The 16,396-nt window shown below is 30.9% G+C and overlaps 4 protein-coding genes across 15 annotated transcripts; 1 reads left to right on the top strand and 3 right to left on the bottom strand.

Moving 5' to 3' along the window:
• Positions 1-1,553: 1,553 nt before the first annotated feature.
• On the bottom strand, positions 1,554-9,712 carry LOC122570459 (prolactin-releasing peptide receptor-like). 8 transcript variants are annotated; one of them, XM_043732783.1, is made up of 4 exons: positions 8,754-9,712; positions 7,401-7,543; positions 5,260-5,516; positions 3,328-3,594 (listed from the first exon to the last, which is right to left on the bottom strand). In XM_043732783.1, exons 1-3 carry the CDS (start codon positions 8,758-8,760, stop codon positions 5,295-5,297), a joined length of 372 nt encoding a protein of 123 aa, XP_043588718.1. In that variant the 5' UTR covers positions 8,761-9,712; the 3' UTR covers positions 3,328-3,594; positions 5,260-5,294. The 8 variants fall into 8 exon arrangements, with proteins under 8 accessions (XP_043588714.1, XP_043588717.1, XP_043588718.1 ...); XM_043732776.1 differs by having other exon boundaries at positions 6,361-7,526; XM_043732779.1 differs by lacking the exons at positions 3,328-3,594; positions 7,401-7,543; positions 8,754-9,712 and adding exons at positions 1,554-1,735; positions 6,361-7,317.
• A 135-nt stretch (positions 9,713-9,847) lies between these two features.
• On the bottom strand, positions 9,848-11,522 carry LOC122570462 (autophagy-related protein 101). Its single transcript, XM_043732789.1, has one exon. It carries the CDS (start codon positions 11,520-11,522, stop codon positions 10,866-10,868), a length of 657 nt encoding a protein of 218 aa, XP_043588724.1. The 3' UTR covers positions 9,848-10,865.
• LOC122570460 (epimerase family protein SDR39U1) lies at positions 11,214-15,110 on the bottom strand. 5 transcript variants are annotated; one of them, XR_006317817.1, is made up of 8 exons: positions 14,691-15,110; positions 14,486-14,592; positions 14,157-14,427; positions 13,824-14,089; positions 13,639-13,752; positions 13,422-13,572; positions 11,396-11,530; positions 11,214-11,278 (listed from the first exon to the last, which is right to left on the bottom strand). XR_006317817.1 is itself a non-coding variant. In XM_043732784.1 (6 exons), exons 1-6 carry the CDS (start codon positions 14,716-14,718, stop codon positions 13,459-13,461), a joined length of 900 nt encoding a protein of 299 aa, XP_043588719.1. In that variant the 5' UTR covers positions 14,719-15,110; the 3' UTR covers positions 13,283-13,458. The 5 variants fall into 5 exon arrangements, 4 of the variants coding, with proteins under 4 accessions (XP_043588719.1, XP_043588720.1, XP_043588721.1 ...); XM_043732784.1 differs by lacking the exons at positions 11,214-11,278; positions 11,396-11,530 and having other exon boundaries at positions 13,283-13,572; XM_043732785.1 differs by lacking the exons at positions 11,214-11,278; positions 11,396-11,530 and having other exon boundaries at positions 13,283-13,572; positions 14,486-14,627; positions 14,691-15,108.
• A 96-nt stretch (positions 15,111-15,206) lies between these two features.
• On the top strand, positions 15,207-16,282 carry LOC122570463 (mediator of RNA polymerase II transcription subunit 10). The gene is made up of 3 exons (XM_043732791.1): positions 15,207-15,499; positions 15,829-15,912; positions 16,001-16,282. Exons 1-3 carry the CDS (start codon positions 15,378-15,380, stop codon positions 16,188-16,190), a joined length of 396 nt encoding a protein of 131 aa, XP_043588726.1. The 5' UTR covers positions 15,207-15,377; the 3' UTR covers positions 16,191-16,282.
• The last annotated feature ends 114 nt before the right edge of the window (positions 16,283-16,396 follow it).

Here is a 16,396-nt window from a genome sequence, read left to right as displayed (position 1 = left end):
TTCTGGCTATGGTGTCCTTCATTAAGCGTTTCATGCACAGGAAAGAGTGACATCGTAATATGTCCAGAGAGGAAATTTTTTCTTTGATTTTCGTGTCCTACGTTTTGGGACTCCCTTACCATTTTTGTGTCACATGCGACATTACCAATTCAGTATAAGACTGGTTTGAATTAAGACTAAAGTCTTCTACAAAATTACAAATAAAGTATAGAGCGGGATGTCCTATAATCACAAACGAAGTATACGAATACTTGCACGATACTTCACTACACATTATCAAAAAAAAAGCCAATCCAGAATTTAGGAATCAATCATATTTTCATTAACAGCTTAATAAGTTTTCTAATTATATAAAAATATAATCGCGGTTGCAGCCAATTAGCTTATATTATTTACCATATAATACATAATTATAACACGTAGTGGTCGTCTATTTATGTCAGAATGTTAGGAAATTAAGAACATAGTAGCTACTGTTCAAAATTACTGTTTTGATCAACCGTTAATTCAATCTGTATAAATGCAATACACTATAGATGCTTAGAATTCTTTCTTTGTACTAAAATAATAATTTACGAATTCATAGTTATATAATGCCTAAATTGTTGGACACGAAAAAGTATTTCATGTTATGCCTATTCTCTTCTTCATTGATGACCATCTTGTTTTTACTTTTAACTATAGATAAGTGTTAACTATGCCTACTAACCCTAGCTACGCTAACAGTCTGTCATGGAGTAACGAGTACTTAAAAGCTATCTGTAACAATACATTTTAATTAAAGTTAATATATGTAGAAAAAGGAACCGTTTGAATGAATCTTTTCAAATTCTTTATAATGAGACATGGGCAGACAGCCCAACCAATCAGAATCATTTGCTGTCGAATATTGACGACACCGTACGGAATTAACCGAAACAGGGCCGCTCAGGGGCGATTCAAAAATAAGCGACAAAACGCCGCGCCGTACCACGACCACTTAAGTTTTTCGTCATCATTTTCGCATGAGAAGAGTTGTTTTAGTTCCACCGGTCGAACAACGCGATCAAATTATTGTACAGTTACCCAATTACCCAAATTATTATACAGAAAACTATGAAATTTTAAAATTGTACAATCATTGTAAACTTGCAAATTAAATTAAATAAAATCAGCTTATTTTGCAAATGAATAAAACGTTTGACCATTTAAAATTCTTTCAATATCCACAATTCAGTGAATTCCCAAATTCTTTCTGAGAGCAAAAAATTGTTGTTGAAACGAGAAATTTATCAGCTAAAATAGCGATTTTGCATCAGGAGAACGTGACAGCATAGGAGATGGCATAATTTCGGCGATTCTTAGAATATGACGTCACATTCCAAGAAGTTCTCGAAACCGAAATTTTTAGCTTCTTAAAAAAATTTTCGGCCGATTTTGCGATTTTGTATCAGGGAAACATGATAGTGTAGCGCTACAATTTCGATAATTTTTAGAACTTGACATCATATTTCAGGAATTTTTCGGAACCGAGATTTTCGAGATTTCGCCCAATATTTTATAATATTATAAAATGTCATTAAACTATTCTGATTTATTGAAACTGTTCCTAAATACATTCTGTATAATTATTTGACAATAAATAATCTCATTTCTTATTGTATTATATAATCATTTGTAAAAAGATCGTTGTTGCTGGTTACTGTTGGCTGCTTATGATATCCTGAGTGTTGTTTTCGATCCTAAAGTGACTTTTCTGTAATCAATACAAAAAATGCAATTTATTTCTAATACATAATTACATTTTTAAGCAATTTTTATGCTTTTTCATATTATCAATACGAATGAGATTAAACATTTGAAGGAATATGGTATTGATGAAGTAAATTGACATTGTCTTTATCTGACTCATTTCTTAAAGACATTTCATGAATTCTAATAGATATAATCTTGCGAACCTGGTTACAAATCTTACTTATATGTATAGTATATTAGCAGGAAAATACAATACTACAAAAGCATTTCTGTAAAAGTATTTTTATAGCTATTAGAAAAAGATGATCATTCTGAAGCTGGTACATTCTACTATAACTGCAAGATACTCTATACACAATTATTGTATAATTTATTTTGTAATGTGATTTTTTTCTTTGAAATATTACGATATAAATTTCATTAAAATATATATAATAAATAAATAATTACGATAATAATAAATATATAATAAATAATTACGATAATAATAAATATACAATAAATAATTACGATTAGACTGTGGATTTTGATGAAAATTCATATTTTTAAGTATATCATTAGAAAAGTAGAATTTTGATGGAAAATCATCGTTTACCTATCAAGTATTATAGGAAGTGCTATAGTTTGGATATTTAATTTATCTTTTCATAGCATATGCATTTCGAACACAATTCGCAATTTCAAGTTTCCTATAAGTGCATAAAAAGCCACAGTCTACGTCTGTATAATCACGATGAACATTTTTATCTATGAATAAATCATTTCCTTTTTATTAAAAATCTGAGAATGTAAAGTGAACGATAATTTATGGGAAATAAAAATAGAATTTTTAACATATTCATATGACAATACAATTGAAAATTACTCGCATATACATGTAGGTGGATAAAGATATAAAGATATAGATAGATATACGCGATGTATCTTGACAAGCATCGTTTTTCACAAGGCGTGCTCGGATTACCTCAATCATTGTGTAGGATAATGAGGTGTTATTGCGGAATTGAAATCGGAGATGGACGAAAGGGGAGAACACGTTCTCGAGAATAGTCGATCGAAACGATGTCGTTATCAGCTTTTATCAGTAAACATACCCCTGCAACGTACTCTCTTATCTCTAGGATAGTCGATCGAGCAAGTTTTCGAATAAAATTTCAAACCACGTTTAATGACAAGAGTCCAAGGATACTTAATCTGAATCAGATAGATGTAATAATATACGTACACATGTATTACACGTACTACAATGACATAGTATTATACAATGACTACTATATCACTTAATTACGCATTTGTGTCTCATTTGTAATCATGGTTTGTTAACGATCGATGTGATATTTAACGATGAATTTTTTCATAAAATGCGTATTGGTTTGTACAAAAATATTGAGAAATTAACATTGAACCCTTTGCAATCGGATAGCGGTATTTAAAATTTGTTTTTAAAGTCGAATGACATGTTAAATATTTATTACCTCAAATTTGCTTGAGTATCGACTAGTTAATAGTGCTAGGAGAAAGATATACCGATCGCAAAGTGTTAAGGTACAGAAAAATAGTTTGGATAAATAAATAAAATAAAGAAACTGACAATGAAGTTGAGCAAGTTCCTTTTTTTATTTTTCCCTTCGTAATTTTCTTCGTACTTGACGCACCGTGGTTTATAACAAACTTAGATTGACGAATCAATTCTTAATTCTATCGCAATGTGATTGTGCAGAATCGCGTGTTTCTTTTTTTTGTAAATATACCGCCACCATTGTTGCCTGTTTCAATTATACAACAAGTAATGCAAAACGTAGTACTTGATTGAAGAATGATACAAGTAGATTTCAGCCTCCAGAGAAAATGCAGCTGTTTCTGTAACACAGAGATGTCTGTGAAATAGAGAAACATTTCATATATACATATAAGAGAACAATCTTTATTCCTTTCTCCTGCTTCCTTCCTCCTTGTGTTATTGCAACGTTGATACTTTATATTGTTTTTTCTCTTTATATTGCTGACAGTAAACATCATAGAAGGATACACCAAATATGTCTATAAATAATAAAATAGTAATAAAAAGAGGAAAAACATCAAGAGGAGAGAAGAAGAATACGGCGACTGTATATAGCTATGACAATGCAAAGGAGAAAAGTTGAGGAAAAAATTGTTATCGATGAAAAAAAATATATACATGTATAAATTTTAGGATAGGATATGACAGGGAAACATGGAGTGCTAGTAGAAAAGTGCATGATAACGATAGAAGAATGGCTGTCCTCTGTCCTGAATCCCGAACCAATACGGCAGGAAATAACGCGGCAATCTATTGAAAACGTATGTACTTGTGTACCGCGGTGTATATGAATCCAATGGACTAGCGTGTATGTTTTAACTATAACAGTATCTTCGATTTGTTTCTCCCATAATATCACGATAAATTATGTTAGCATTCGTATAACATTTCGTATTCGTAGAATTTCTACCGTTATTTTTGCTTCTGTTTCTACTTCTATTCGTTTATAGTTCAATAAAATGCTTATAATAACATTTTATAATCTTTTCCAACCAATCAAGGTATAAAAGCTATATTGCGAGTTATCGATAAGGTAATCTTTTTTACAATTTTGAAAAAAGAAAACGCTAAAGAGCATATGAAAAGAATAAAAATATGAACTATCATTCAGTGAAGTCAATTTTGTAAGTGTTCTGTAGCTGAAGCTGTTAGAGAAGAAAAATAGCTTTTATTAGAGAAAGTGTCCTTCAATTCGATCTTGAAATAAATAGAATTAGAATAATAGGTAAATATGTTCTTAAGGTAGGTCTCAAGATAAATATATTTATCGGATACGTAAAACAGTAAAGAAATGTATGGAAATCGGTGCGCTGATCGGTGCGAAAAACTGAAACGAGGAAACGTGCCTGCTTAAAAGTCGATTCTCTCTCGTTTCTCTCATTTTCAATCATGCGTTAGCAGAATGTAAAAGATGCTCAACTTTTGCTTTAGACTTCTCCACATTATTTAATTGCTCGATAGCTCGATAGCAATAATTTTTCTTCATTTTGATCAATTTATCCTAAGCACGGTCAATTTATCACAGAAAGGGAAGACCGAAGACGATGGAAAAGCAATAAATATACACGTTCAGAGCGACTACGTCATTAGCCAATCGTGACGATTTAACTTCTACCTATGTAGATCTCGAGAAAACAGCAAGGATTTCAACGATCCTGTTAACTATAAATGAAGACGATAAACGAAGATCAATCTTTGTTCCCGACTTTATTGCGCGTATCCATTTACCTCTTAAATGAATTAGACGTACGAATTAGATGAATAGAACGTTGAATTATACCGGATCTCGGTTTCCCTTTGCCTATCTGCCTGTACATATGTATACATAGAGATAGAGGTCCAATGCAATTAATGGATAACGCGATCAATTTATAAATATCTGTTTTTAGCGAAGAAAGACATCTATACGATAAATGTTATATTATTCTCTTCCTTACAGAGAAACGATGTGAATGCATACTTACTTACGATGGTTGACTCGCGTTCGAATTTGATCGAATCAAAAAGTTTCCGTTTCTTCCAAGTCTTTCGACATATTGTTGGTGGTTGTTTCGTGGACGATCAGTTCACGAGCTTCGGGATTTGAAGTTCTTATATGTGTTTCATTCAGTAATAAAGATTCCTGAATGGTGTTATTTCCGCTACATTCTTTATTATTTTGAAATTCTTCGGTGGTTCTTGGAGTGTAACCGTCGATTGTTTTCGAAAAACATGGAAGCACCTTCAAAAAAATTCAGATGGGTTTTATCGTGAAATTTTGACGGTATTAAAAATATATCGATAGTATAATAGTATTGAAAGTTTGAAGCCATAGGCTAAGATAAGGAACACACGGCTGCTTCGTACATAATTATCTTATTATAGGTTCTTCTATTCTACATTTAGTTTGAAATCGATAAGAATCTACAACGTTAACTATATTAGACACAGCGTGTGCGTTTATTTCTTTACTTGTTCATAGAATTTTGATAATGTACGTATGAATTTGCAGCTTGCGTTCGTGTATCTTTCATTTGTGTTTAATAATGGAACATATTTAACAACAACTTGAAATGGTTTAGCACGATAATGGGCTCGAGAGAACGTTGTCGGCTTATGTTAGAAAGTAAGGAACGTTCGTTCGATCAAAGTTATAAATCTCATTGCAATGTAAATGAGAGAACTTTTCTTTAAAAGCTTTTTCTCTTATAACCACGGCAAGTGGAATTTAAGAAGGAAAGAGATCTTTCAACGAATAATTTAGTGTCGTTTATACGAGTCCATTTACAGGTGGGTAGTGTGGATATACGCACGACACAGAGATAGGTATAAGCACGCAAAACGAAAAGAGAATTTACTCGGAGAGATGAAATACGATACGAGATCCGTACCTTAAAATTACCTACTTACAAGTGCCTACATAATTGTAATCAACTATGTATTGAGTTGATTAAAAAACAAGAATTGGAAGAGGAGAAAACATGGTAAGAACCGAGAGCAAGAAAATTGAGAAACGAAGGAAACTTTCTACGAGTAAGTAGACACACATATAACAAGAAATAAAAGTATAAAAAGTAAGTTCGTACTTGCTTAAATTCTTTGCGAAAGTTATCGTTGAGCCAAGCGTAAAGGAAAGGATTGTAGCAGGTGCTACTCATAGCGAGGCAATGCGTCATGAAAAAGCAGATTCTGTAATAAGTCCAATCATTGGCAGGTGAATAAAAATCGTCGATAACGTTGATGATATTGAGCGGTAGCCAAGATATGCCGAATACGGCGACCATAGCGATCAACATCCGATTCGTTCGTTTCTTTCTCTCTCTGTCAACCTCTTCTCTTTGACTAGTCTTTGTACCAGGTTTCGTTCTAGCTCGATCGTTCAACTTGATCGAAACGCAAATATAGCAAAAAGCGATGATGAAGAAGGGCAAGACAAATTGTAGTATCGAAGTAATGGAACTAAAGATTTTTCGAAATCGTTCGTTCGGCCAGTGTTCCTCGCAATAAGTGTACGGCTCCTCGAGATGCATGTAAAGCCCGTAAGGTAGAGTGAACAGCAATGCGATTATCCAAATACCGACTATCACGGCTAAACAAACTTCGATCTTCATACGAGGATGGAAAGGATATATGATCACCATGAATCTATCGATCGCGATACTCGTCAAAGTGAATGTGCTGATGTATACGCTGACACCTTGAGCGTACGGTACCAAGTGGCATAGGGTTCTGCCAAATATCCATCCCCCGAGAAATGTATATAAAGGAGTAAACGGAACCGCCAGAGCACAAAGTAGTACATCGCTCAATGCTAAATTCGTGATAAACAGATTCGTAACTGTCTGCATTTGTCGATTTCGTGCCACGACGAAACATACGAGCACATTACCAAACACACCAAACGCAAAAATATTTGCATAAAATATGTAAAAGATTAATTGCACTAAACTATTCGAGGTTACATCGTTCTCTATAGTCGGACGGTTAGTAGTTGACCATCCTTCTATGGCGGTTCCGTTTGATAAAATCGGCGAATCATTCATTTCTCAATCGATCTGTCTCCGGGGACGAGCAGTTATTGTTCCACTTTCCCTATCTTGTTCTTTGTCTTTTTTTTTATTCCAACCTGATTTCTGTCTTCTTTTTTTTCCAAAATTTTCTTCTTTTCTTCTGTTTCTCTTCGTTTTGAATCTTTTTCCTTGAGAGCCTTTTCAGTACGATTAGAATAAGACAGAATAAGATGGAGCCGCAACTGAAAACATATGCCGACTATTCCATCGTTTACAATTTACAGTAATATATCGTCTTGATTATAATTAAATAATTATATTTGAATAATTACGAACTAAGCCAATTATTAACAGCCAATGAGAAATAGTTAATCGATTTGTCAAAAATGATCGAATTTGTTTCACTTTGATTGCTCGTAGATATTCATATGCGTTACTGACCGAATGAAAATATCGTCGACACAATAACACGTATTACTGAAACTAATATATATAATGTCGATACATCTGGATTGTTCTTCATTTAAAAAGGTTCTTCGCTTTATTCCATTCACTTCAGTCAAATCGTATAACCGATCTCAAAGGTGGTAAAATCTGGTGTTTCTCGAGGTTACCGAGTTTAAAACATTCCCCAAAAATAGAACGATATTGCGTGATCACGAATCGTCCTTCGATCGATGCCAGTTATATAAATTTTTTTACACTCAAAACGTTCAGTCGAAATAAAAAATATGTTCTAATTATTCGATTAGAAAAAAAAGGAATTGAAAAGTTTTTCAACTCATTGCCATTCTTATTGTTTGCATAGTTACTTATTTACATATACATACATACATTTAGTTTGATATCACGCACACAATCTTTCTCTGACAATGAGTCAAACTTTGAGTAATACTTCGTGTTATACGTGTTAAATCACCTGCTCTTAATTATCGCAATCTGTTCAAAGTATTTTAATTAGAAGCAGTATCGGAAGAATTGTTTAAAAAACACTTTGCTATTAAGAAATGTATATTGGTTGAAATCAAAGTCAAAATTTATTACTTTGTCCAACCACCTGTTGATAATTTCGACCGTTAATCTTGTAATCATGTACATGTACATGTCTTTTTCGTTATTACGCAAAAAAATACGTATATAAAATGGAAATAAAGTAAATAGTTAGACACGAGGGAACAAAAGATTAATTATAAAGTAATTGAAATTAAATTAAGAATTAATTTTTCAGGCCGATCGTGGAGAATTATTTAGAAAAACAATCGTAATTGATGCTTCACAATTACAACAGTACCACGTACTTATTACATAAACTAACCAAAATATGTTAATTAAAAATATTTTACGTTGGCAATGGCAGGTATTCGCCGTCTCCGAATAAAAAGTCAAATAAAAAGCATATAGATAATAATCTTTCGAAATCACTTTACACACAATTGTTATAAATATCGATTATTTCCTTTCTTTCATACCTTTCATTGACAAGTATTTATAATTTTGCTTTTTCCTTCTCTTTTTATTATAAAGATGAAAGACGTTTTAGTATTTCTTATATTACGGTTTGTTTCTAGATGATATAAAGCGAGCACCACAACATTTAACAACGTGTTATAATTTTCAACGATGAAACGCTTTCGAAGTGACGGCTAGCCTTTTCCACCGATAACTGAAAATGGAAAATTGTTGGCAAAACCTAACTAGACAAGCCGCCGTTTTCTCGCGCAGGCGTCCGCGTTACCATCTGTATTCTCTTCCTACCGTCTTTCAACCTATAACTTGCAATGTTCGTATCTGGCATCTATAACAACGTGTCGGCTTTCAGTTCAGTAATAGCTGAGAGTACTATAGCCAAAATATAATTTGAAAATCAGTACTTGTATCATGATTCTCGAACATTTTCTAACATATACAAAATTAGTAATATTAAAAAATATCAAAGAATCACTTTATTCGGAACTTTGCTGTTATAATAAATTCAATATATTTCTTCTAGGTCTAGATATTCTTTACTCCCCTACTCTTTTCCTCTTTAATACTCTTCCTTAAATACTTGCACACTCTTGCAGAAGCTTAATTTAATATAGCGAAAGTAGTACCATGTTACTATTATACATTATTGAAAAATGTAGGTATATTTACGATAAATCTAATATTTGACGAAAGTATTTCATTTTTTAAATTATTTCACATTGCAATTACACACGTTAAAACTTTTTATCTCTTGTTTTTTTTTATATAAATGATTCATACGAAAGAATGAACTTTAAAAAATTTAACCAAGACCATTATATAGCTTTTACTTATAGGAGTGATCTATGTCAGCTTGATACGTTTTTTATTTCACAAATAATTTTCCACTCAAACGACAATATTAATTTTAGGACAAAAGATTCATTAACATTCAAGTAAGTATATTTACTAAAACTTTTTAGAATCTTTTGACTTATCTGTAATATATACAACGAATTATATTATTACTACTATTTCGCTGTTTATATCTTTTACTTAATCAATACGATCGTTATCAATAGTTCTTTTAACAAGGATGTTTAACAAGAGCAAACTATAAAAATTTACTTAAGGTCTATTTTTCAATCATATACATACTACATATTTTCACATTTACATTAACATGTGAATAACAAATGTACAGACAAGCACTTGTACTACATGTTTATTCACAATAGTAAGTCTAGGTTTCAGTCATATATTAAACATTAAATATGTGCACGAGATTTTTCAAACATAGAAAAAAAGAGTGAGAGAGAAAGAGAGAGAGAGAGAGAGAAATAACAGCTTTATATATTAGAACAAATTTATTACCTTTAAATTTTGCTAAATAAACACAATACACTGTTTTATTTTCTTACAATCGTCATGTATTTTCAAAGAAAAATAAAACAAAAAATATTTTCTCTATTAATGAGATGTCATTATTCGTCTATTAACAATATCCACGTCTCGACAAATTCGAATTTAAAATGATGAAAAGTAAATATTTCATATTTAATCTATAACTGATTACCTATAAGACTTATGCAATGGACGATATTCATGGAATAATATATATATACGCAAAAAAGTAACTGCTATACACAATTGGTTCCTTTGTACTATAGAAATTTTACAAATATTTTAAGTTTATACAATTGTAATATATATATATATATATATATATATTTTTTTTTTTCCTGTTTTCTTTCTGACAAATATTGTCGGCACAGAATTTGCGTAGACATCGGTCAGAAATGGCATTTTGATGTATGGGATTGATCTCTTTATCCCACTTTATTTCAAATATTGCATACAATTAACTCTATTTATCCCTCTAAGTTTCAATCCTCTACGCAAGTCAATACATATAAAAACATGTAATGTGGCAAATGTTTATAAACTACAAGTAAAAGAAACTAAAAGAGTATGAGTAAGGTATGATTTGAGTAAATTTGAATGCAAACGATTTCATATGACAAACAGAATTCCTTTGTTAATGAAGGAAAGTTCATAATGTTAATTTATCCAAGAATGAATTTGGATTATATATACATTACACTAAAAAAATTCTCATGAAAACTAATAAACAACTAAATGGATAATGTCTCTTTGATCAATTTTTTCATTGTATTACCCATTGTTGTACTCGATGGGCCAGAGGTGGTAAATGATAATTTAAACAGATAAGGTTGTATATCAGGGTATGATGTGTCAAAGATCAAATCCAGTTCAGCTTGATTTGGCATTTTAGGTAAATAGTCATGTCGATTCATTACTTCTGTTATGTAAAGAATCTTATCTGTTAATAAATCTCCAACTTTTTCTCTACATATCTGTCGTTCGTGTTCTGTTGCTAATTTGATAAGCTCTAAGCGTACTGTCCACACTTCCCATGGTATACATTCTGGTTGAAAAGGCCAGCGATTTTTCTTCTTTTGAAAGAATTCCAGGGATATTTGGCCAGAACCTGGACTATCAGTAGAACGCAAAGCTTCAGAAAAACCTGATATTTCACGTTTCAAAGTTTGATCCAGGTGTACCGATGAACAACAGACATAAGTAAAATCAATGAAGTCGCAGTCAACATCCTGATATCCAACAGTACCTACTGAGTAACTACCTTCTTGCTTGTACTTAAATTTACCAAGACTTCGATGGAAAAGAACACTATGAAATATACTTGCTACCGCTTCATCCACTTGTCTGCCCTCCATACTTAATTCAAATAACTGAGTTCTGGCATTCATGGTGATTCCTATTCAACAAAATGTCAGTACAAAGTTAAAATAACATAATATTTTTCTTCATATATTTCATTATTATAGTATTTACGCTAAAATTATTAATATTAATTTACTATTAATTGCTTATTAAATCAACGAAGATAAAATCATATGAAATGTGTGAACTAGATTGAATTCTGCTTATATCAATGTGAAATTAAATTACACATATACGTATCTGAATATCTAGCGTAAAAAAATATGGATAAAAATAAAGCAAATATGATTGTGTCGATTAATCCTAACCTCGTAAGAACAGTGGTAAAAACGATGATTATCACTGGAGACTTGTTGTGATATTGGATGATATTTGGTCATCTTTTAATTGTAGAGAAATATCCAATACTTCGAAAATGTAATTAAATAATCGTTGAGAAAATGCATGGAAATAGGTCCTCCGAGTCTTTAAAAATTTTATATACAAAATATCCAACATATATGTGGATACATCGAAGTAAAATTACAACTTATGGAATTGTCTTACTTCTTTAAATATTTTATTCTTATTTTTATTCGAGAAATAAGAATTATATGAACTTTTGATTACAACTTTAACTTATTTCTTTCTTCGTATTTTTCGCTTTATTTCCTTTCTCTAAATTTTCTTCTCTATGGAGGAATTCTCTTAGAAAAATTTAATTGCAGGTCATTATTATTAATGATCGTCAATTACACATAATAAAACGAATCAAACCAATATTCCTAATATATATAAATTCCTGTAACTAGTCTCCTTCAATGTTCACACAATCACTTCCACCAACATTATCACTGCCATCATTCTATAAATTTTTATCATTTAATTCAAGTGGTTACTATATTTTCAACTTTTACGCTTCACTAGATATTATTCGCTTTCAAATCTCTTTATGAAGAAATTCGTATATATGTAAAATTTCACAAAATCACTTGAATTAAACCAAATTACTTCTGTTTTCTTTCTCCGATAAATAACAGCTGTCCTCGCGGCATCACGCCATTTTCTATTTTCTTTAATCCTATTTGACTCTGCAATATGCATACATATGTACTTACTTACACACATGTACGTATATGTAACATCCGTATATAGTACTTAATTTTTAATGCAACGTTACATTACAGAAAAACTCAATTAGTTTATGAAAGAATTGCTATAATAGTTCAGAAAGTAGAGGCTATTTATCGATATATGCATATTCATTATGAGAATGTTTCTTAAAATTTTAAATTACGGTTCCAATGATCAGAAATTTCACGTTCGTAAAAAGCTAAAATTTATAACATGATTATTAGTTATTGTAAAATTTGATTATATTTACTTTCATATGAGAACATACTTAATTTGAATGTATTCAGAAGACGCTTCTTAATATGTAGACAAAAACAAAAATAAAATTATATTAATCCTTTCACTGTAAAGCGCTCAAAAACGAATTGTTATGAATAATCTGAGTAGCCGGTGTGACAGTGGGAGATCGGTTGTGCGAACGGTACGATGCTTTGAGAGAAGAACTACTCTGGCTGATCGTCTATAAGCGCTGCTCGCAATGAAAGGATTAATAAGAAACGCAGTTGGAAAAATGCAGTGCACATTGATATAAAGTCACATATTATTTTGGAAGTTCATGTCATTAAATACATTGGGATTTTTATCACAATCTATTTATTTTCTTTTTAATAAAAGAGACAAATAAATCCATCAATGTGTATACAGGAAGTTTTGCAAAGAAAGAATTGCAAAATATTAGAAAATAAATTAATTATTTCTCGTTTCTATATACATACATAGTAATATATGAATGTAAATATATAAATTAATATTGTATTGTACTTGTTAATACAATCAAGAATCAGTATTAATTTTAAAATATTGATATTTACATATTACTTCAATTAGCTCTCTAATCTCGATTTATGATTATTTATTTTTGCCAAGTACTTCAGCGCAAGCACAATTAATATCAGGATATTGGTATTGAAATCCTAATTCTTTGACACGTTTAGGAATAACTTTCTGTCCCTCCAACATAATCTGAAAAAGTATTGATATAATTATTAACTACAGCAGAACATAACACAACATATGATTTGTACTTACCTTTGCCCGTTCTTTATTGAACAAGCTATTCAAAATAATGCGTGGTACAGGAATAAATGCAGGTCTTTGCATTACAGATGCAAATGCTTTAGTAAATTCCTTATTTGTTACAATCTGTAAATAATAATTCTGTTAATTATGCTTATTTATTATTATTGAAATTAACTTGAATTTCAGTTAATTACCTGGGGGGCAACACCATTTAGTATACCATATACATTCTCATTCTCAATTGAGAACAAAAATAAATTTACTAAATCTGTTATGTGTATCCATGGCATATATTGATCTCCACTACTAATAGGGCCACCCAATCCAAAAAAAAACGGTAAATATATTTCTTTAATCATACCGCCATTTTTTCCTAATACAACTCCTGACCTAATTGTGATCTGTCTGATATTGCTATCTTTCGGAAGTTGTGCAGCTTCTTCCCATTCATGACAGAGTTCTGGTACAGGTTTGAAATGATATAATTATATTATTTGTACTGTATTAACATCAAAATGACGATTTACCTGATAGGAAGTCATATTTCTCACATTTGCTTTCTTCAGTGTATTCTGTATCATTTGGTTTATAGTAAGAAACTCCAGAAATTGTTACAAAAGCATTAGCTTTAGTATGTATTATAGCTTTAGCTAAAGATTTTGTTGTCTCTACTCGACTATTTATAACATTTTGTTTAAATCCTTCTGACCATCGCTGTTTTGGATCGAGTATATTCTGGCCAGCAACGTTGATTACAGCAGTTGTATTTTCAGGTAAACCATGACATTCCAAATCATGCTACAAATTTTATTATATTTATTATTATTATATGCTTATATTATTTAGTTCGTCTTACCCATGAAATTCGATTTGGCCCAGGCATGCGAGAAATACATGTATAAGGAACTCCTTTACGAGATAATAAACTTATTATCTGTGTCCCAATAAAACCTGTACCACCACCTGGGAGAATTACATAACCTCATCCGTAACGTAACCTATTAATTGATGTTATTTCGAAAATTTATCTTAAGTTTGCTGAATGAAAAGAATAAACTTGCCTATGACTACGTGTTTTAGCATCATCATAAAAGTTACAAAAGTGGAAATGTATTATAGTATTTAGATGTTTGATATGAATATGTTATGGATTGTATAAGCGTAAGTTTTAATATATTTAATTAATACAATATACTAGCTTTATTAAATTATAATCGATTACAAGATAAATTTAAAATATCTTTTTCATATCTATATACACACATATAAACGCACAGGCACAATACGATATTTTAAATATTCTATTGTTTATACTTATTTATATTTTATATTTTTGATGAATTATTTATTTTTTGAAAATGTTATTAGAAAATTACAAAGCTTATTTCTCTTATACAACTTGGAATTCAATTATGTAGTCCCGAAGTCTGGTAGTACCAGATATATAAAACATGACTATGTGAGCTTGTGACCGGTGCCATATATTTTCTACATATGTATGTGTATATATGATTGTATACACAGGTCTGAAAATTGTAATGGAAGGGGGAAGGCTCTTAGCGGTCAGAAAATGTTTCTGAAGTAAACTGCACCAATCGATTTGATGATCTTCATTGTACAGCGCGCCTTTTGTCTCTCGATGTTAAGAAGCTTATCCCCACTACGGAAGTTTCCGGACCTATGCCAGTGTATGCGACCGTGGAATAGGAGCTAGGTACTAGTTGTATACATACTGCCAAACACGAAACATGGCGTCTACGTTAGAAAATTTGGAGACACAGTTGGAGCTTTTTATTGAGAATGTTAGGCAAATACGTATTATAGTGAGTGATTTTCAACCGCAAGGACAAAATGTACTGAATCAAAAAATGTGAGTTGTGTTTATATGATATTATTATGTTTATATGATAATTCATTTCATTATGTACATATTTAATATTATTGTTGAATCAACCAAATAAATATTTCATAAAATTTTTATCCATGTGATCGGGAAAAAGATAAATTATAACCGTGATTTAGAATTATTATTACTTGTAACAGAATATTCCATCGAGATTAACAATGATTAATAACCTAGGAGAAATTTAGATATCATAATGTATGGTTAAGAATGTTTAAGGATTTAATATTATTGGCTATTGTTTTTATATATGTTATGATATATGAATGTTTTATGTTTATATTTTTATGTTTCAGTCAAGGATTAGTAAACGGCTTACAAGAAATAGACAAACTTAAGTCTCAAGTTCAAGATGTTCATGTACCTTTGGAGGTTTTCGAGTAAGTATGTCAAAATCAGTGGGCTATGCTGTTGATACTTATAACAAAGAATTCATGTCTCCAATTTATCATATCTACATGGTTTTAGTTACATTGACCAAGGCAGAAATCCACAATTATATACTAAGGATTGCATAGAAAAGGCATTAACTAAAAATGAACAAGTGAAAGGAAAAATCGATGCTTATAGGAAATTTAAAGCAAACATGCTTGTGGAGCTAACTAGAGTTTTCCCACATGAGTTGGCTAAATATAGAGCTATACGTGGTGACGAATGAACAGAAAGTAAACCAAACAACACAATGCTTTTTTGTTAATTTTTTTATCATATTCTAATTACATATATAATAAATATTTATTAAAAAAAATACGTATGTTGTAGTAGATTTTATTTTTATGAAACATGTCCCATGAACATACATTACTGCGATATAATTATGGCATTTAGATTGTGTATGGTAAAGTAATAATTTTAAAGTAATAG

This window comes from Bombus pyrosoma, linkage group LG9, assembly GCF_014825855.1.
Source record: "Bombus pyrosoma isolate SC7728 linkage group LG9, ASM1482585v1, whole genome shotgun sequence".
In the NCBI taxonomy this organism is placed as follows: Eukaryota; Metazoa; Arthropoda; class Insecta; order Hymenoptera; family Apidae; genus Bombus; species Bombus pyrosoma.
This window is presented reverse-complemented; position numbering and strand designations above follow the sequence as displayed.